This window comes from Spermophilus citellus (assembly GCF_964194105.1).
Source record: "Spermophilus citellus genome assembly, chromosome: 7".
Taxonomy (NCBI): Eukaryota; Metazoa; Chordata; class Mammalia; order Rodentia; family Sciuridae; genus Spermophilus; species Spermophilus citellus.
In genome coordinates, this window is record NC_138188.1 from 53,890,962 (window position 1) to 53,910,457 (window position 19,496).

Here is a 19,496-nt window from a genome sequence, read left to right on the forward strand (position 1 = left end):
TGCTCCGGCCAGCACCCTCTCCCCTGCCTCTGCGCACCCTCCAGGGACACCTGCAACCCCCAGCCTCCTCCTGAACTCTATATGCACCAGCTTCAGCCTTGCTACCCACGGAGGAGCCTGGGCGGCATCAGCTGGGAAGCCCACCCCAACTCCAGCATGAGGGGGCAGACAATCTAGTACGAGTTAGGTGCTTTCCTGTGCCCAAAGCTCTCCCTGGTGAACAGGAGATGGCCATAGCACCACCTCAGAGGAGAACCAGGCAGACCCAACACTGGGGACGGCCCGCACCTGGAGAATGGGGACTGCACACACTGTGCTGAACTCCCAGCAGGGTCATCGTTCTAAAACTGGTAATTAAAACTAATGTACTGGTCTTAAAATCGCTTCATGAGAGTCAATGGACCAGACAGGAACTTGTAGCGCAGTCTGTTCAGAATGTAGGTTAAAACTGTCACTGGTCCCAGGAAAATACCCGCACGAGTATGTGAAATCCCCTACAGCAATGTGACATCGCCACCACATGCAAGCCACACTGCGCTCCCAGTCATTCATTTCTACCACATATTTATGTCACTCTGCAACAGACTGAAAATTAATTTTAAAAACACTGGTCCTTCTCCGTGGTTATTCTAAGCACCACCATCCCGGAGGGGCAGGGAGCAGGTGTCTATTTCTTTTCTACACCCCCAGAGCACCTCATGGTGGGGGGTACCCAGCAAGGACTGAACAGATGAAAACACAGTTTCAGAGACACGTTGATTATCAAATGACCTCAGAGCAGAATTCACGTGAGTGGCGTCTCCAGTTCACAAAGAATCTTGGAAACGGAGCCGACAGCCGGTCCAAAACTGACCCATGAGTAAAAACAACTCTGACCCCAGAAATATTTTCCATACTATCTACTGACTTAGCACTGTGTAGAGCTTTACTAAAAATAAGCAAATAAAAACCTAAGCAATGTCAATATTGACCTTCCCTGCAGGACTCCGGAGCGGGACAGATACGGCGCTGCCATGGGTAGTCCTGGAAGATGCTCCATACCCTCAGGTCACCCGGCACCCAAGACACCAGCCACGCTGCAGACCCTGCAGACCACAGCAGGGCACAGCCCACCACTCCCGTGGGGGGCCCTGAGGGCCTGCATCTCAGCAAGCTCAGTAGACAGACATCCATGATGAGCAATGCCTGGGAAAGGGAACAGCAAATTCCACCAGATCTTAACTGAGAGCGAGAGGCGAGAGGGAGCCGGGCTCTGGAGGTGGGTGGAGGCTGAGCTGATCAGAGGACTCCAGGGAAGGGGGGCCCCAGAGGAGCCCTGCTCCCCGACCTTTCAGAGAGAGGCTGGGGAACAAGGTGGAAACTTTGCAGCCTGCCCCAGGGCCAGGTCAGCCTCTCCCCACCTCTGGGCTCCCATTCCTTTCTCCACCGTCCTAACAGCCACAGCCTTTCCCAGGTCACAGGTTCCACACACACTCGCCCCCCTCCCTGAACTCTGGGCAATTCCTGGAAAACAGGGCACCTCTCTCCAGACCCAAGGACACGCCCTCCACATTGCCACACACACACACACACACACACACACAAGCCTCTTCACGACCTAGATCTCCACCCAAGGTCCTCAGCAGTAAGTGAGGATGGGGTCTGACACGTCCTAGAGTCCCACTCCCTGGGCCAGGTCCCAACATAGTGGGTCTTTGATCACCATTTCCTGAGGATAGCTGCTGCCCTGGTGGCAGACCCAGCAACACATATCACCAATCCCTCCGCACACCTGACCTTCCCCAGCCTCTGACTCCCAGTGGGGATTAAAGAGACCTGGCCTCCTGGAACTTACTCTGGCTGGTGGGGGGGGGGGGGGGAGGGGGGCAAGAAGAGCAGGCCACGGGCAGCAGGGGAAGAGGAGCAGACCACGGGCAGCGCAGCGGGGGAAGAGGAGCAGGCCATGGGCATTGGGGGGGGGGGGAAGAGGAGCAAGCTACGGGGCACCAGGGGAAGAGGAGCAGGCCAAGGGCAGCAGCATCCACATGTGCAAAGGTCCTGGGGAGACAAGCTATCTCACAGATGGAGCCCACCAAGTGTGAACCACCCCTTGGGACTCCGCTTCCCCCGCTGGTGACCCATAGGTGTCCCAGGTCCATCCCTGAAGTCCCGTTTCTCGGGGTGAGCCAGCTCCTCAGCTTTGCACTCTCTCAGAGGGTGACCACAGACACGGCTCCACTCACCTAGAACCACTGCACCCCACAGGCAGAGCTTGAGCTTCCACTAGCACACGTCAACCTGACTCTACAGAGGCTTCTCCAACGAAAACCTCAGCCAGAAACTCCCGAGTTCCTCCCTTTGTACTTTCTCCACGCTTTGGGAAAAAGATTAAATTTCCCCACTCCCTGGGGCAATTTGATCTGGAAAGCAGCATCAACCCACCTACAGAACTGTCTAAGCTAAGGCCCCCAAGTCCAAGACCACTGAGTTCTGGAGGCCTTAGCTCATCTGTGGTCTGATTTTCTCCACATTCTCCAAGCAGAGCAACTTATCGCAACAGGAGGAATACAGGACCAGATACAGAAATCCAGACAGTAAAGAGCTTCCCATGGAGGAGAATAAACCCAGGAATGAGCCCATGCATCTGCAGCCACATGAGTCTCCACAGAGCCTGAGAACATCGCGGGGAAAGGCAGCCTCCTCCACTCGAGGTGCCCAGAGGCCAGATGGCCTCCTGAGGAGGCCCAAGCCTAGCCCTGCCTCTCACCATGTGCAAAGATCAACACAAATAGATCGGAGACCTCAATGCCAGACACAGACCTGTAGCCACCAGAGGAGAGCAAGGAAGAATGGCTGAGTACTGCCACAGGCAGGACTTCCCAGCAGGACTCTGAGAACAGCAGCAAGAATGGACCAAGGGAATTACTCCACATCAAAAGGCTTCTGCAGAGCAGAGGAGACGATGGACAGTGAGGACCCAACCTTCAGAGCAGGAGGAGATCCCTGCCTGCCCTTCACAGGCATAACATTCAGAACATAGAAAGAACACAAAACATGGGCTGGGGATGTGGCTCAAGTGGTAGCGCGCTCGCCTGGCATGTGTGCGGCCCGGGTTCGATCCTCAGCACCACATACAAACAAAGATGTTGTGTCCACTGAGAACTAAAAAATAAATATTAAAAAAAATTCTCTCTCTCTCTCTCTTTCCCTCTCTCACTCTCTAAAAAAAGAAAGAACACAAAACATAAGACCAAAAGGACAAGTAACCCAATAAATGGACAAATGAAGTGAAAAGATGCTTCCTGAAGTGCAGATGGCCAGTAAGTACGCAGAAAAATGCCCAGCATCAGGAGAAGGCAGTCAAGAAACTACAAGAGTTTCTGCCTCTCCCAGAGTTTCCGCCTCTCCCCAGTCAGCAAGAACATAAAAAGCAGCAACTGCTGGTAAGGACCAGAACATAAATCAGTGCCGTCACTGTGGAAAGGAGCACGGAGGTGCCTTACAACACTAAAACGGGCACCACCACGCCATCACCAGCTGCCCCTCCCAAGACAGCGCCCAAGAAAGACACTCAGACACTGTGGTTACCACGACACCATCCAAAACAGCCAGCTGCAGAGGGGCCGGGACACCCAACAGCAGGGGAACGCAAGAAGAAGATGGGGTCCGTTCCCACCCTGGAGTATTACTCAGCCACAAAGAAAAACAAAATGCTGGGCTGGGGATGTAGCTCAAGCAGTAGCGCGCTCGCCTGGCATGCACGGGGCGCTGGGTTCAATCCTCAGCATCACATAAAAATAAAGATGTTGTGTCCACCAAAAACTGAAAAATAAATATTAAAAAATTCTCTCTCTTTAAAAAAAAAAAAATGCTGTCATGGGCAGGAAGATGGATGGGACTGGAGATCATCCCATTAAACAAAATAAGCCAGACTCTCAAAGACAAGGGTCCCATTTTTCTCTCACATATGGGATGTGGAGCGAATGTTGGGATTAAAGTGCAAGGCCCTAAGCAACTTAGGGAGACACTGTCTCGAAATAAGAAATAAAAAGGGCTGGGGACGTGGCTCAGTGGTTAAGCGCCCCTGGGTTCAATCCCCAATACAAAAAAAAAAAAAAAAAAAAGTCAAGTAGAAGAGGATCATCTGGGAAGGAGACAGGGATGGGGAGAGTAAGAGAAGGTAGAAGGGAGGTTACATACATGGATGGAAACATCAAATGAAACCCATTATTTTATACAACGAATAGGCACTAACAATTTTAAGTCTTGCAAAAATATTAATGCCACTCTTTTTCACTAGTTTTTTGGGTTTTAGAAAAAAAATATTTTTATTAAAAAAAATTTTTAACATGAAATTGGTTTTGTTATTTTTAAATGAATTAATGTATATATCCAAAATTTGTTTTAATTTCTAACACACTGAATATTGAGAAATACAAACTCCATAAACAGACTCACATGGATGCTCAGTGCTTAAGACGAGCAGAGGGTCCCAGGGCAGAAAGTATGGGAACCACTGTCCTCAGCTATAGATATGAAACACCCCTGCAGGCATCCCTCGCTCAGCTCACAGTACCCTCCAAATAACCTTCCCCCAAATCCTCCCCACTGTACCTTCCCAAGCTTCCCAGCCCTACAGGCCAAAAAACAAATAAAAACAAAGAATCCACATCAAATCCCAGAACCTGTGAATGTGACCTTATTTTGAAAAGGGTCTGATGGATGTGATTCAGGTGGGATCATCAGGATTATCCAAGGCAGGCCCTAAACTCAATGGTTGTTGTCCTTCTGAGAGAAGCCCCAGGGCAGTGGACACCAGAGAAAGAGCTGATGCTGGTGTGGCAGAGGCCAGAGAAGGCAGGGAAACCGGGGAGCCACCAGAGGGGAAGAGAAAAGGAAGATCCCATCTGGCCTTCCCAAGGAGCGGCCTCAGCACCTGGACTCGGGGATCCAGCCTCCAGGACAGAGGAGAGCTTCCTGGAAGGCCACTCGGCTGGTCATTTGCAACAGCAGACCCAAGAAATGAGCCGCTTGCCCCAGGCCTGAAGGCTAGAGACTACTGGCAGGTCAGTCCTGCCTGGGTGACCCCCAGAGCCACCATCTCCTCAAGCTGCGACCCTTTGTCACCTTAGATCTCACTCATTTAACCCCCATGAATTTGGCCTATTAGACCATAACATCTTCTTGGGCTCACAGAGGCCCCCACGAGGTCCCACCTTCGTTTCCAAGCCCCCCACACCACACTCAATCTGCAGCCAGGCCAACCCCCCTTCCATCCTCAGCCACACCCCACGTGGCCTCCCACCGCGGCCAGGCTCCCCACTGGTCCCCTGGGGTTATTTCCTCCAGCTTCTCTCTAGAAGAACCTGAAACACTGTATTCCTCTGCAAACGTACCATCAGCCACCGTCCACCCACCTCCCCACCATCGGGCAGAAGGTCAGCAGCCAGGCTCCCACTGGAGGCCAGCAAGTCACCCCCGTGTGCTGGAGCTCTCAGATACTGCCAACGTGCAAGGGAGAGAGGGACAGAGCACCCCTGTGGAAAACCACCCTGGACGGGCGCTCAGGCCCCTCTCCCACCTACATGGCGGTCCCAACACACCTGGCAGCATCCCTGGGGCACAAGTGTGGTGTCCAAGCTCTGTGAGACCCTTCTGCCTACCTGCAGATATAGGGGCTCTGGGCTGGCTCAGAACTTATGCAATCATGGGTGCAGGGGCAGGCAGCGCAAGTGCCTGTTCCCTGGACGGCTGAGGCAGGCGGCTCTCTTGTGCCCAGGAGCTCAAGGTCAGCTTCCTGGGCCAACAGTCAGGACATTTCAAAACAAAAAAAGGAAAGGAGAAAAAACAACAAAAAAAGACCCATTCCTGCAAACCCAATCCAGGTTATGTAACAATTACTCTTAAGTTACTTCCTCCAAGGGCAAAAGTGCTTACTGTATGTTTATGGGCACAGCTTGGAATGCAGATTAGCACAAAGAAAATAGAAATCATTCCTGACCCCATGACTCAGTGCTCCAGCACACTCCCCAGAGTCAGAGTGCAGATCAGTGGGACCTCTAAGAGGTCATCAGGACTTGAGGGCTCACTCACGAAAAGCCCTTGTTGCTACCTCAGAAGGCCAAGCCTGGCCCTCTCCTGTCCCTGTGCACCTCGATGATGTAACAGGAAGGCTCTGAGCAGATTCTGGGCCCCCGATCCTGAACACCCCCCCACCTACCTCCAAAACTATGGGAAATAAATCTCCTCAAAAATTGGGAAATGAAAATCACCTTCATCTATACACTGCCAAGTCCTTGGTCTATGGTTGCAGTCTACAACACCCAGCAGCAGTGCCTGTCTACAGGTGGTGGCTGATCCCTCCAGAAAAAGCAGACATGTGTGTTTCAAGGAGAAATCGGGGTACTTTAGGACCGACTGACATTTCTTCCTTATTATGTAAATTGTCCTAGAGAGAGAAACAGGAACAGCATCTTGAACCCCCGGTCACCCTCACCAGCTTCAGAAGTTAAGTTACCTAGAGAGTGGAAAGCACAGCACTCCCAGAGGGCCACTCCGCCCCAGGCTGCTCGGCTCCAGCAAGCCCACCTTCCACTCTACCCAGACTTGGCAGCTTGGCCTCACATGGCAAGGGACCCTGCAGACGAACACCACACAGTTCTCATTCCGCTTACCCCACGTCTCTACACTGGTCTGTCCTCCGCACTGACCTGCGCACACACCTCGGATAATACCACCCACCGGCTCAAAGAAACCCTCGGACTTTTCATGCCCAGCCTCTCCTACTTCGTGACCATGCACCAACCTGCACGCCTGACTCAGTCTGAGGTCCTCTGGCTTCCTAAAAGACCCACTTCCTCCCCCAGGGAAACATCGCCCAGCTAAAGCTCACAGGTACACACAGTGACAGCCTTACCATAGTCCCCAAAGAGCCCAGCTGAGAACCCAGGCCCCAAACAAACCCACAGCCCTGACAGGTCCAAACAAGGGTTTGTGGGACAAAGCCAGACCTGCTCTTCCAGGCCAATGTAGCCATGCCACCTGGGATGAGGGGCCTGCATGTGGGCCATTACCCAGGTGTGGACTTCTGCTCTGCCGCCGGCCATTTCCAGCTTAAAAACAAACTTCAGCTGGGAGCCACACTTATCAGGACAGGAGTAAAGTAGCTGAGCTTATCCACATCACCCAGTACCAAGAGGGACCAAGACTTCAAACAGCCTGTTATCCAAAAGATTCAAACCACCAGCCGTGGGCAGCAGGCAGGAAGACGCAGGAAGCCCACCTACAGGTTTATCTATAGGTAAGGACACAGCTAAAGCAGAGGTACTCAAGGTGTGACTAGCAATCACCTGGACAGGCTGTTTAAAATGCAGATTCCTGAGCTCCTCCCACTCTGACCCAGCAAGTCCGTGTAGGAGAGAGGCAGGCACATCTGCATTTTTTAATACGTTTATTTTATTTATTTATTTTTATGTGGTGCTGAGGATCAAACCCAGGGCCTCGCATGTGCTAGGCAAGTGCTCTACCACTGAGCCACACCACCAGCCCCACACCTGCATTCTTAAGGAGCATCCTAGAAACTCTATGCAAGTATTACAGACCCTGAGAAATGACCATCAGGTAAGCTCCTCCTCCTCTACCCCAGAATGGTTCAGCAACACTGTGAGCAGCTGAAGAAGCAGGTCCTCAGACCCAGATTCTGTCCTAAGAGGCACGGGAGGCAGGAGTTCATCAGAGGTGTCTATCCCTCCCTGAACACTGGGATTCAGGAAGCCCTGCACCAGGGGGCCACACCAGGGTCCTGGGGCCAGGCAATGAATGCATCCCAGGTGGGGAGCTGTCACTTGGTCTCCCAGGCAACTGGTCCACCTGTCCTGTCTTCCCAGACACTTATCAGTATCATCCCTTAAAAGGAAGCACATTTTTTTTACCTCTTTGCACCTCCTCAGCTGTCTACAATATTTCTGTGTTAGGAATTTTCAATGCTAATAACAAAGCCAATAGGAGTCACCAAAATAAAACAAGGCCAGGGACAGTTGGTGTTATAAAAACAAGGAGGCTTCTCAGCAGCCCTCTCTGGCACCCTTGCAGGGTCATTACCCTATGCTTGGTACCCTGAAGTGCCATGGGTGGGATGCTCACCCTCCTCTCTATCGCCTGCCTTCCTCTTGGGAATGAATGTAAGCTGCCTGAGGGCAGGGGCTTGGCTGGCTCCTGGGACTAGAATAGGTGCCAGTTCATGAAGACATTAACACAACGCAGAAAGAACTCTCGTACACTGGAGGACAGCATCGGAGAGTCTCCCTGTAGGAGAGGCTCCAAGCTGAGAACCAGGACAGTGACATTGCTGCAGAGGGAGCCAGGCAGGCATAGAAACCAGAACCACTGGGTTCCTGGAGGGAGAGAAGCTGGGAAGCAGGCGCCAGTGGTGCAGGGTGCCTGAGTGCCATCAGAAGTACAGTAGGAGACCCTGGGTGCAGCTAACAGAGGCTGACCTGTCCCCAGCAAGTCAGTGTGGCACCCATGGCCCCACTCTGCAAACACCAGGTCATTCGACCTTCCCAGCCACCCTGTGGAGTGGGAGCAAAGGAGCAGGTGAGGAATGTGACCAAAGGTAGCCAGTGATGGAGCAGAACTCAAGCTGGGCGGCCTGGCTGCAGGGCAGAGGTGAGGAGCTGAGCAGGGAGGACGGTGGGAAGTCTAGACATGACTCCAGGAGTGGTTCAGTCACCGGAGGGTACTGGGCCTTCTCACTTGTTCCCTTAGATCTGGGCTGAGAGAGGGCACAACTTCTAAGAAAAACACACCAGGCCCAGGCTGGGCTGGCAAGCTGGGCTTCACAGATGCCTGATTCAGCCCGCCCAGGCAGGGGTGCCCCAGTCCTGCAGGATGCCTTCTCCTCTGGAGATCAAGATTCTCAAAGTGGGCTCTGGACCAGCTGCAGCAGCAGATCACACGGAATCTTGTTAGAAATGAAAATTCCGGGGCCCCACCTCAGACCTCCTGAATCTGAGAGAACCAGCAACCTGGGGATTTGGGTGTTGGTGCTTGTTCCTTTTTCTCTTGTGATGCCGAGTACCAAACTGGGAACTTGCAAGTCAGTGTGAGTCCAGCGCTCTGCCCCGAGCTGCACTGGAGACCCCCAGTGGGGTCTGAAAAAGCCCTCCAGGGAGTGGACGCACTAGCAGGCTGGAAACCAATGTGGGACTCATCTCCTACAACACTGCATGGCCAACTCTGGCTGCTCTGCACATCAGGCCATCCTCCCTGGACCACCGGGGCTCCCAACGCCTGATGCCTAGGACCCTTACCACTGCCCCAACTCATTGAATTTCCTAGTCATACTTATGATTCAACTGCTAGGCCTCTTCTGCCCCATGGAAGAATTCCTCTTCCTTCCTATGTTGGAGTTTCATTTCACGGTCAGCCTTGTAACCTCAAGGTAGATACAAAGGGTACTAGACTTTTTTCCAACACCTCTCAGTCACCAGATTTCCTTCTTCATTTATTCATCCCACTTTCATCCATATATTCCAACAAAAATATATGCACTCATCCCTGTCCTCAGGAAATGGTCCCATCAGTGGGAGATAGCAAGATGCAAATATATAATTTCCATGATACACCAGCAAGGCCTGAAGTCCTCAGGCTGAGACAGGGGTAAAGATGGACATGTGCAGGCCTGAGGGGAATTCACCTCGGCCTACATGTGAGTGCAGAATCTCTGCAGGTTCCACTCTCAGTTCTCGGGCTCGGGTGGCTCAGCCTAGCATGCAGGAGGCCGTGGGTCCAGCCCACAACATCATGAAAAAGAAGAATAGGAAGAGGAGATCAGGAGCACATGAGAGGGAGAGCCCAGTTCAGCCCAGGCAGAATGGTGAAGAACCAGCCTCCCTGACCCAGGCAGAGGCAGCAGAGCAGGGTGGGGCCTAGGAGATAGATAGGAGTCCAGGAGGAGGACAGACCAGCATATGCAAGGGCCCAGGACAGAGAAAAGTGGGCCTGGGGCCTGAGAGGGAGTCAGGCATGTGGGTAAAACTGGGGAGGATTGAGAGACAGAAGAAAATGACCTACACACGATGCTGATATGTGGATAAGACATGAGGAGAAAGGAGGAATCAAGAACGACTCTCACTTTCTTGATTCCCTGTGTTAGATAAAGGCTCAGGCCATTCTGTTTCCACAGGGCAAAGAATCACACAATACCCACCAAGTCCTGAGGGAACACAATCAGAGGGCCAGCAGGGAGGGTGAACTTCCAGCTCTTCCCCAGAAGCTTCTCTACAGGCGATCCTCATTGAAAGGTCCTGCACAGTCCCCTGAGAGCCACTTCCACAACACTCTTGCCACTCTTAACAATGACAATTATGACAAACAGCTACAAATGGACAGCTTCTACTAGGAGGAGTTTCTCACATAAATGTAAGAAAAAATATTCGCAACTATTCACAGGTTTCTAAAGAGCACAATTAAACTAATTTATAAATGGGAAGTTATGTAACTCCCCCAACCGCAAAGATGCTAACCCAGAATTCAAATCCATGGCTGCCCAACTGGGAAGCCCACACTTCCTCCTTTAAATCCACATTCCCACCATGTGGGAAATATCGTCTCTGATGGATGGCAGTGCAGTTTTAGATGCAAAGATGAACTTTCCAAAGTGTTAACAGGTTCTGATTTGAACCCTGCATAATTAACTATTTTATGTGTGTAACAGCAATAAATAAAAATAAAAAAACATGTATATGTGATTGATACAAATTTTACATATACACAGTGCAACAAATTCAGGAAGTTGTACTATAACTGCCTAGCCCAAAAAAAATTTCTTAAAATGCTTAGGGCCAGGAACAGTGGCACATGCCAGTAGTCCCAGCAATTTGAGAGGCTGAGGCTGGAGGATCGAAAGTTCAAGGGCAGCCTTGGGAACTTAGACTCTGACTCCAAAAAACTTAAAATAAAATGTGCTGGGGATGTGCCTCAGTGGTTAAGCATTCCTGGGTTCAACCCCCAGTACAAAAAAAAAAAAAAAGGTTAATGTAAAGGAAACATTTGAATAACTATACAGGTGATGCAAGGATAGGATAGAAACCTTGAGAGTGGCAATATGAACAGTTGAAGCCTAGGACACTGCTCACCAACCACCCAAGAACAGCCAAGCACCTGTCCAATATTGTACCCAAATATGATGCCACACAAAACTCTGCTCAAGAAAGATAAAATAAAATTTGTTGTCTTGGGGGAAGGAAGTAACATCAGGACAGGATTTACATATATCCTCCCTAAGGCAGTACTGTTTCTGACATAAATATGGGATTGGCCAGCCATCTCAGCTTATTCTCCACTCCTCTAGCTTAAAGCAGTTAAGTTTCACGAGGTTAAAAGGGAAGTATTAAAAGTAGCCTTTGGCCAGGTGAAGTGGCTCATGTCTGTAATCCCATCAGCAAGGGAGGCTGAGACAGGGGGATCTCTTGAGTTCAAAGCCAGCCTCAGCAAAAGTGAGGCACTAAGCAACTCAGTGAGACCCTGTCTCTAAATAAAATACAAAATAGCCCTGGGGATGTGGCTCAGTGATCGAGTGCCCCAAGTTCAATCCCTGGTATGAAAAAACAAAGGTAGACTTTAACGTCACTTTCAGTTTTAGGATTCCACAAAATAACCCCTGAAATTCAAAATTATTCTTTCCAGAATCACAGAGGCCCCAATCCTGAAATGAGTGTTGTCCTGAAAAATAAATGCTAAATAAGCCCAGAGAACAACCCAGGCTGCCATCCCATTACTGGGGCACTGCCACCAGTCATACTGCCCTCTGCAAAGATGTGGCAAGACATTACAAAAAGATCGACCAATAAATGCTGTTGTCTCCACCAAAACTTTTAAGAGTTTCCTGCCAGTGATTTTAAGTTAACTTTCTTTACACGTGGTCCTTCATCATATTCTCTATTCTTTCAGTCCCTTAATTATTTTCCTTCTGAGTCAAGGTTACAGGGTGAGGTTATGGGAGGGGAAGAAACCTGCAAATCTCATCAAACTCTCATTTTCTTGTTAAGCCTCTGCTGGGAACCACCTGTGAGACCTTCCCAGCTCCATGTGAACGACTCCACTGATGCCCAAATTTAATGTACTAAGGAGCAACAACTCCTTTCTTGGTTGATTTCTCAGACACATTACTACTAGCACAGTTTTGCCAGAGCTAGCACTCACCCTCCCTCTATTATTAATGAAATAGGCACCTTTATCAAAAAACTAGTCTCAAAACCCCTCCTTGCCTTATTTACAGAGCCTTTGCTGTGAGATCAGGGGGTCTATAAACTTGTAATAGAGGGCTTTTAGATTCACAGAAAGATAAGTTCTGATATTGGTCACCGGTGTTTAGCTGCAGAAAACAGAAGATGGGTGGGCTGTCTGGCAAACTCTGAAAGCACAGCTGGGTAGCAGGTGATCCAAAAACGAAGAAAAATTGGGGGGGGGGGGGGCAAGTCCCTGGGCAAATTGTGTAGCCAAGGGTGATCATTACTCTAACGGGAGAGTTGTTACATAATTACTTGTTAACTCCTGACAAACATACACATAGCTACAAAATGCCATGGTTACCCCACTCATTGAAACTAGTGCACCTGGTGGAAGAGTCAAGGTTTCTCCAATTAATTTCATTCAAAGAAATAAGCAATCCTGGGACCTATTCCCTTCCAAGGTAACTAGTCTGCTTTTACATACACAAAACAGCCTCCAGCAATTAAGCCAATAGCCTGAAGGGACAAAAATCAGTTTATCCTTAATACTGATTTTTAAACGGGAGAAAGGATACACAGCTACGTTCATAGAACTAAATATATTTATCACCTCAATAAAAACTGACTTGCTTTCTATACTGGAAAATTTGAAAAGGGTCCCTCCCCCATCCGTCCCTGCTCCGCTGGCGCAAAACGCAAGACCTTAGTGTCGGATGCACTGCATTCCAACATTTTTCAAAAAGTTTACCAGGATTTACTAAAGCGGCGGAGAGAAAAATAAACCAGGCAGAAGCGGAGGAAAAAGAGCAGGAAGGTTTCGGCAGGAAAGAAGCCGGTGAAGCGCCTGGCAGCGCAGTGCCAGGCCCGATAAACGGGAGGCGACCCGGCACCCGGAGAGCGAGCGCCCCAGTAGAGCGCGGGGAATGACAGCCGCCCGGTCTCGGTCCCCTGGGGTCCCCAAGCCCACCAGCCCGGCCCCCGCCTCCAATCCCCCTCTCCGACCCTTCCCCCGCAGCGCCGGCGATGCCCGCTGGGCCAACTTGGCCCCGGGTCAGCGCTGCAGAGCGCGGCCCCAGCAGCTGCGGAGGCCGCGGGCGCCCTTACCTCCTTCTGCTTGGGGTCCTGCGGGTAGACATCGGGCGGCCCGAGCCGGGGGCGCTTCAGCGGTCTCTGCTCATAGCTGAGAAGCCCGAAGGCGGCCATGATCTCTCATGTTAACCGGCGAAATGAATGAGAGTTGGAGCTGGAGCAGCCGCCTCTGAGCACCAGGGAGCAGCACTTTGCAGACAGACTCCCTCTCCCCTCCTCGCTCGCCCGCTCGCTCGCTGTGGCGCTGCAGGCAGGAATAAAGCAGGTTGGATGCTGCCGCTGCCCGGCACGCAGACACGCACTGATGGGGGCAGCCTTCGGCGGGCACCCGGCTGCGCTCGAGCCACGGGACGCACCGCTCGGGCGGCGGCGGGGCTGGAGGTCGGCCAGGGTCCTCCGCTGCGACTGCCTCCCGTCACCCCCCACCCTGTCCCCAGGGGGAGGAGCAGCTGATGAGAACGTGTGACTTTTTTCACCAATGGACCCAAACCCACCCCATCAGAGCGCAGGATGGAGGTGGGGGAGGGGCACGGGAGGGGAAAAAAAACTTTTCTTGGCGCCTAGGCGGGTGGCTCAAGTGCTAGCCCAGGGCGAGGGTGGCCCTCCTCCCCCGGGAGAGGCTGCCGATCGGCCCGCCCCCGCCCCTCCTCCTCCTTGTCAGGGACCCTTCCCCGCCGCCACGCGCCCCGCAGACCCCGCCACCTGGGCGCAGACCCCGCGGCACGGAAGGGAGGGCGGCTGGGGGTGGGGGAGGCAGTGATGCGGGCGGGAGGAAGCGGCCAGTGCCTCCTAGACGCCCGCCAGGCTCCGGTGGCGCATCCGCGGTTTGGGTCCCCTTGGCGGCTCCCGGCAGGCGCCAAGGAGCACAGCCGGCGGTCGCGGCTGCCGCGGCGGCTGGAGGGGGCCGTGCTCACGGTGGCGCGGGGCCGACTTAACCCTTTGCTGCCCCTCCAGTGGCTGGGGAAGCGGGCCGAGGGGGATGGCTGGGAGCGCCGACGGGGACAGCCAGCCCGCAGGCGTCGCGGGCTGGACCGGGCTGATCCAGCCCGCGCCCTCCCCGGCCGCTGCGCCTCCCCGCCCCCACCCCCAACAGTTTACCTGTTGGTCCCCAGCTAGCGGGCAGGGGCCGCCGCCGGCGGGGGCACTCCAGCGGCCGCAGCCTCCATGGTTCGGGGTGGGAAGGGGAATTTGGATTTTATTTTATTGGTGAGATCTCTGTCTCGCTCGGACCAGCTCCGGGGACGCCGCGAAGTTTGCCACCGATGGGGGCGGCGAGCGACGCCGGCTCGCCGCCGGCGTTCTCGCGCCCACGGCCCGGGAGCGCGAGCTTCCGAGTTGGCGGACGGCGGCGCGGCGGCCGCACTGAGCATGCCCAGCTCGGCGGCCGGACCGCGGAGGAGTTGGCTGCGAGCGCGGCGGGCGCTCCGATCCGCCTCTCCGGGTTTTCGCAGCCGCAGAGCGCGCAGCCCGCGGGCCCTGGCGCCCGAGCTGGCCGTAGTGTGAACCTGGGTGAGGGAGGAGGCGCCCTGGGGACCCACTCCCGGCCTCAGGCTGCGCCCTCCGCTCCGACCTCTCTTGAGGTCGCTGTCACCGTGGCCTGGACCGGAAACCTCACCTGCGCCGAGCGCGCGGATGGAGTGGGAGGCGGCGATCCTCCCGGGGAGACGGTCATCCAGCCCGCCCGCGCTCCTCGCTTGCTTCGGGGCGTGGGCACCGAGATGCTGGGCCACCTGCCGCGAGCACTAAGAGACCAGAGCCTCCCAGGCGGGCCCGGCCGGTCCTCAGGGACCCCCCGGGAGGATGCGCCCGCACTCGGCCAGGAATGATGGCTGCCATTTATGGGGCCTTCGCCTGGTGTCAGGATCTTGACAGTCGGAATCTGCTTCTTACGTAGGCTTTACAGGACCCCCTTAATGCAGTCAACTCGGGAGGTTCAGTGACTAGTTCAGAGCCCCAAAGCTAGCCTGATCTCAAGTTTCTGACCTATCCACCTCTACTTGGAGTTGGAAGCACTGGCTGTCCGACCTGCCCAGGCCTAATGGTGTCAAGGTCCCCACAGCTTTAGGTATTTCCTGGACTCCTGGTTCCCAGTTTTTCAGAGGATGTATGCAGAATCTAACCTGAAGCCTGGTACACAGGTGCTCAGGAGACCGTGGTTGCATCTGCTGACTAAGTTCAGAGGAGGGAAGGAGGAGGTAGATAAGGGGATACCTGCAAACGGGGTCTGAGGTGAGGCAGGGCGGTAGTTTGGGGCTTCCTAACCCTAACTTCTAGAAAACAGTTACCGACCCACCGCCTGCAGGCACTTCCCATTGGACTTTCCCATCCTGTCTCGGGGACTTTAATACTAGAGGAGTAACTTGATGACACCAGCTGTTGTAATACAGGCATCTAATCTAGCTCCCTTGTTTAAGAGATAGGACAGTCTTATTAGGGTCTGACTTTGTTAGGAAAATTATCAAGCATACCAAAGGTTAAGGAAATTATGTAATTGTTGCCAAAACCTTGGTCCTTGTCCCTGATGCCAATCCAATAATGAGAACAGGGATTTGAGAAAAAAGGAAGAAGATGGTTTATTGTTTTGCTAGCAAAGGAGAAACAGGGGACTCCTGTCCCAAAGGCTGTGATTCTGCCCATCTGCTCAAACAGGGGGCTTTCATAGAGGTGATTCAGAGAAAATGAGATTAGGTAGAGGTCAGGGAGAAGTTTAGGAAAAAGAAGATTGGGAAAAAAGAAAAAAAACATAAGTTTCAAAACTACAAGGGATATAGTCAAACCATCAAGTGAAGCCCTGTTACATAATCAACCCTCAGGTCCTCATCTCCCACCTACAAAGCTCTACCATTTTTATTCCACCTATTTCCCTGCCCCCCTGATAGAAACTCCTATTAGGACAGTTTGAATTCATCGTTGCAATGCAGATTCACAACATGGGACCTGGCACATGCTGGGCATTCCAAAAAACCTTGGTAAGAAGGGGAGTACATTTATGATCTCAACCTTAGTGGTACTCCAGAGATACCATGTGGTGCTACTCAATCAAAACCCTCCAGTTGTGGGAAATGAACCCTGAATTCTCCCCTTATGACATAGAGAGGCAAGTGTCTTCACTGCAGCACTTTGAAGCACTTAAAATCGTACCTACCCATAAGGATTTTTTTTTTTTATTTGCATGCTAGTGGTTGAATCCAAGAGTGCTCTACCTCTGAGCTACATTCCCAACCTTGTTTTCACTTTTTGAGACAGGGTCTCCATAAGTTGCCAAGACTGGTCTTGGATTCTCCTTCCTCAGCTTCAGGAGTTCCTGGGTGCTGCCCACACCCAGCACAGGCAAAGTCACTCGTGTGAATTTGGGGTGACACAAAATATCACGCAGACATGGAAGCTTCAGGACATCTTCCCTGGTTCCCAGCCTCAGCTCCCACAAGAGGGGGCAAGAGAAAGTCATGAGAAGCTAATGAGAGAGGGAGCATGAGTTCTGGAGTTCGCTTTTATTGGGTGACTCTGTTTCTTAGAATAGTCTACCCGAAAAAGGGGCAAGGGGTAGGATTACAAAAGAACAGGTGAGTGTAACTCAACCCCAGCAGGTAACACCTACTCCTGGAGCCACGCCTCATTATCATAGCGGAGGTAAAGCCCAGGTTATTGCAGGGCGCAGTAATTGTTCAGTATCTCTTGCTCAGGACTTAAGGGCGTGTATTCCAGAGCGGCTCCCAACACATGGTACAAGTGTGTACCACCTTGCCCAGCTTCTACCCATAGGGATTTTCTCTTAACATCAAAATGTGTCAGTAGTGTGCCCTGGTGTTGGAAAGAAGGGTAAGGAATTGTCCTCTCCCTATTCTATATTTTAAACTCCCTCACCCCATTTAAAACAGTCTGACATGAATTTTTTGGCTCTTTCAACACAAAAAATAAATTAATTAAAATAAATAAATAAATACAGTGATTAATATGCTGAGAAACTTCCCCCCAAGTCATTCTTTGACGATATGAACCACCCATGAGCATTGGAGTCCCTGACCTGGCACTTGAGATCCAATTCACCCCACTACCAGCCCAACTCTTCCCCTCACTCCCAATCCTTGTTAGCCCACTCCTTTCCAAGTATGGAATTCCCAGGCCTTCCCTTCAGGATCCCCCTGTTGATAGCCCTTAGAGTCTGGATTCTTATAAGAAGCTGGCTCTCAACTGCTCAAGTTCAACATGATCCTTTGGCTCTTTCAGAATGCCCATAGCACTTAATTCTTCTCTTCTTTGATTACCTCATCATTTACTGGCATGCATTCAAATACGTCACACAGGATGGTCTTGTTCCTCCATGCCTACTTTACTGTCGTACACTCCAAAATTAGTCTGCAAGCTAACACAGCCCAACTTAACATGGTGGACTTAACTGGAAGTCACTGTGTTGGGCTGTGCTTAATTTTCCCACATGGCGCTAGCTAATGCAGCAGATAGGCAACAACTGTCCTTGAATAATGTGTGTCCCGTTTGGTAAAGCCTAACCCTCCGTATGGCAAAAAAAAAAAAATATATGAATTCTGGGACATTGAGGTGTGGGGATGAAATGTGGTTGGAGAAAGATGAATTATAGACCATTGTAAGCACATGGGGCTCTATCTCCAGGTTTCATGATAGCTCTCCAGGGTAGCTCTTGGGGATTGACAGGTTTTAAAAGCGGACCCCTTTTCTGGGTCATTCCATGGGCTCCTCAAAGATCCCTCAGCACCTGAAAACCTCCCAACTGTTTCTGTTTCCTCCACAAGCCTTGGTTTCCAGCATTCTGCAAGGAGTGTCCCATAGTTGGGATCAGTCTTGTACTCTCCAGTAAAGTCCCCTTCAGTTAGCTCATTAACTTGCACACATCCAGGCAGACATCTCTCAACAAGCCTTCTCTCCTTGCCAACTGTGGCCATGTTCTGCAAGCCACAGCTCACCCTGGAAGTCCTCCAATCTGGGTCAGACATTTGTAGCTCAGGTACACATACTGCAGAGAACAAAGGTCGAATGCCTAGCTTCGTGGTCCCCTGAAAGTTCTTTTTGTGAAGCCTGAGGTGAAGAAGAGCATTTCTTTGGCAAAAGGCACAAACAAAATCATATTTGCAGAGGAGATTTCAAATATGAGAATGGAAAAATGCCAAGAGCAGAGGCAGACTGTCAACCATCAGGATCCGTCATCCTATTTTTCCATTTTACAGATTAGCAGGTGGACCACCAGAGGTGAAGCTGCTGACCCAAGGCCATTGAGTCAGCAAGCAACAAAGCCAGGTCAAACCTAGCTCACTCAGGTCCCCATTATGGTCAATGTGCTACATGTATTAATTATCATTTACACAACACATACAAAGGTGAGCCTCAGAAGACAATTCTGGTGTAAGAGAAGCAGAATTCCTGACAGCTCACTCTGCAGAGCTGTGTGCTTCCACTCAAGTGGAAAGAAACAATTCTCAGTGTATTACTTGTAGGTGAAGTAATTAAAGTTGCCGGGTTTTCTCACGGGATGGATGCTTGTCCAGGTGTATATATTACTGTTTTGCTAACAGATTGTCTGCAGGCAGTCTTGCTTAATTTCAGTTTTTCTTATATCCCTATTACATTTAAATGTATTTGTGTTATGCCTACTTCTGAATCAAAGAAGAAAAACTCTTCTTTATTTTAGCCTCTTAAAGAAAAGGAAAAATGAAAATGACTTGGAAGGTGGGATTAATTGTGGAATATTTCATCCAAATTGAGTTTTTAATAGCATCTTCATGCTTGTACAGGTGAAAGAATGTAGGCATTGGGAGTCTCAAGTAACAGTGACCAGAAAATTATTGCCAGCCAAATATGCACTTTATAATTTTCTGGTAGCCACATTTTAAAAAGTAAAAAGAAATGGAAGAAAATAATTTAACAATATATTGCTTAACCCAATATAACAGAAATATAATCATTTCAACATGTGATCAGTATTTTAAAAAAAAAGGTATCAATGAGACATTTTCCATTCTCATTTTAGAATAACTCTTCCAAATCTGGTACATTTGATACAGCACCTCACATTTCAGACCAGTCACATTTCATGTGTTCAATGGTCCCATGTGGCTAGTGGCTACCAAATTGGCCAGCCCAACTCTCTAAAAGCATATTTCAGAGGCTGGGGTTGTGGCTCAAGCGGTAGCGCGCTCGCCTGGCATGCGTGCGGCCCGGGTT

At 51.2% G+C, this 19,496-nt stretch overlaps 1 protein-coding gene across 1 annotated transcript in view; it reads right to left on the bottom strand.

The window, feature by feature from the left end:
* Nucleotides 1–14,557, bottom strand: part of MED12L (mediator complex subunit 12L) — a 265,350-nt gene extending 250,793 nt beyond the window's left edge. Inside the window, exons 1-2 of the mRNA XM_081302589.1 lie at nt 14,400–14,557; nt 13,317–13,545 (exon numbers count right to left, since the gene is read on the bottom strand). Coding sequence (XP_081158715.1) covers nt 13,317–13,415 — 99 coding nt within the window. The 5' untranslated portion in view covers nt 13,416–13,545; nt 14,400–14,557. The remainder of the gene's footprint in view (nt 1–13,316; nt 13,546–14,399) is intronic.
* Between the last annotated feature and the right edge of the window lie 4,939 nt (nt 14,558–19,496).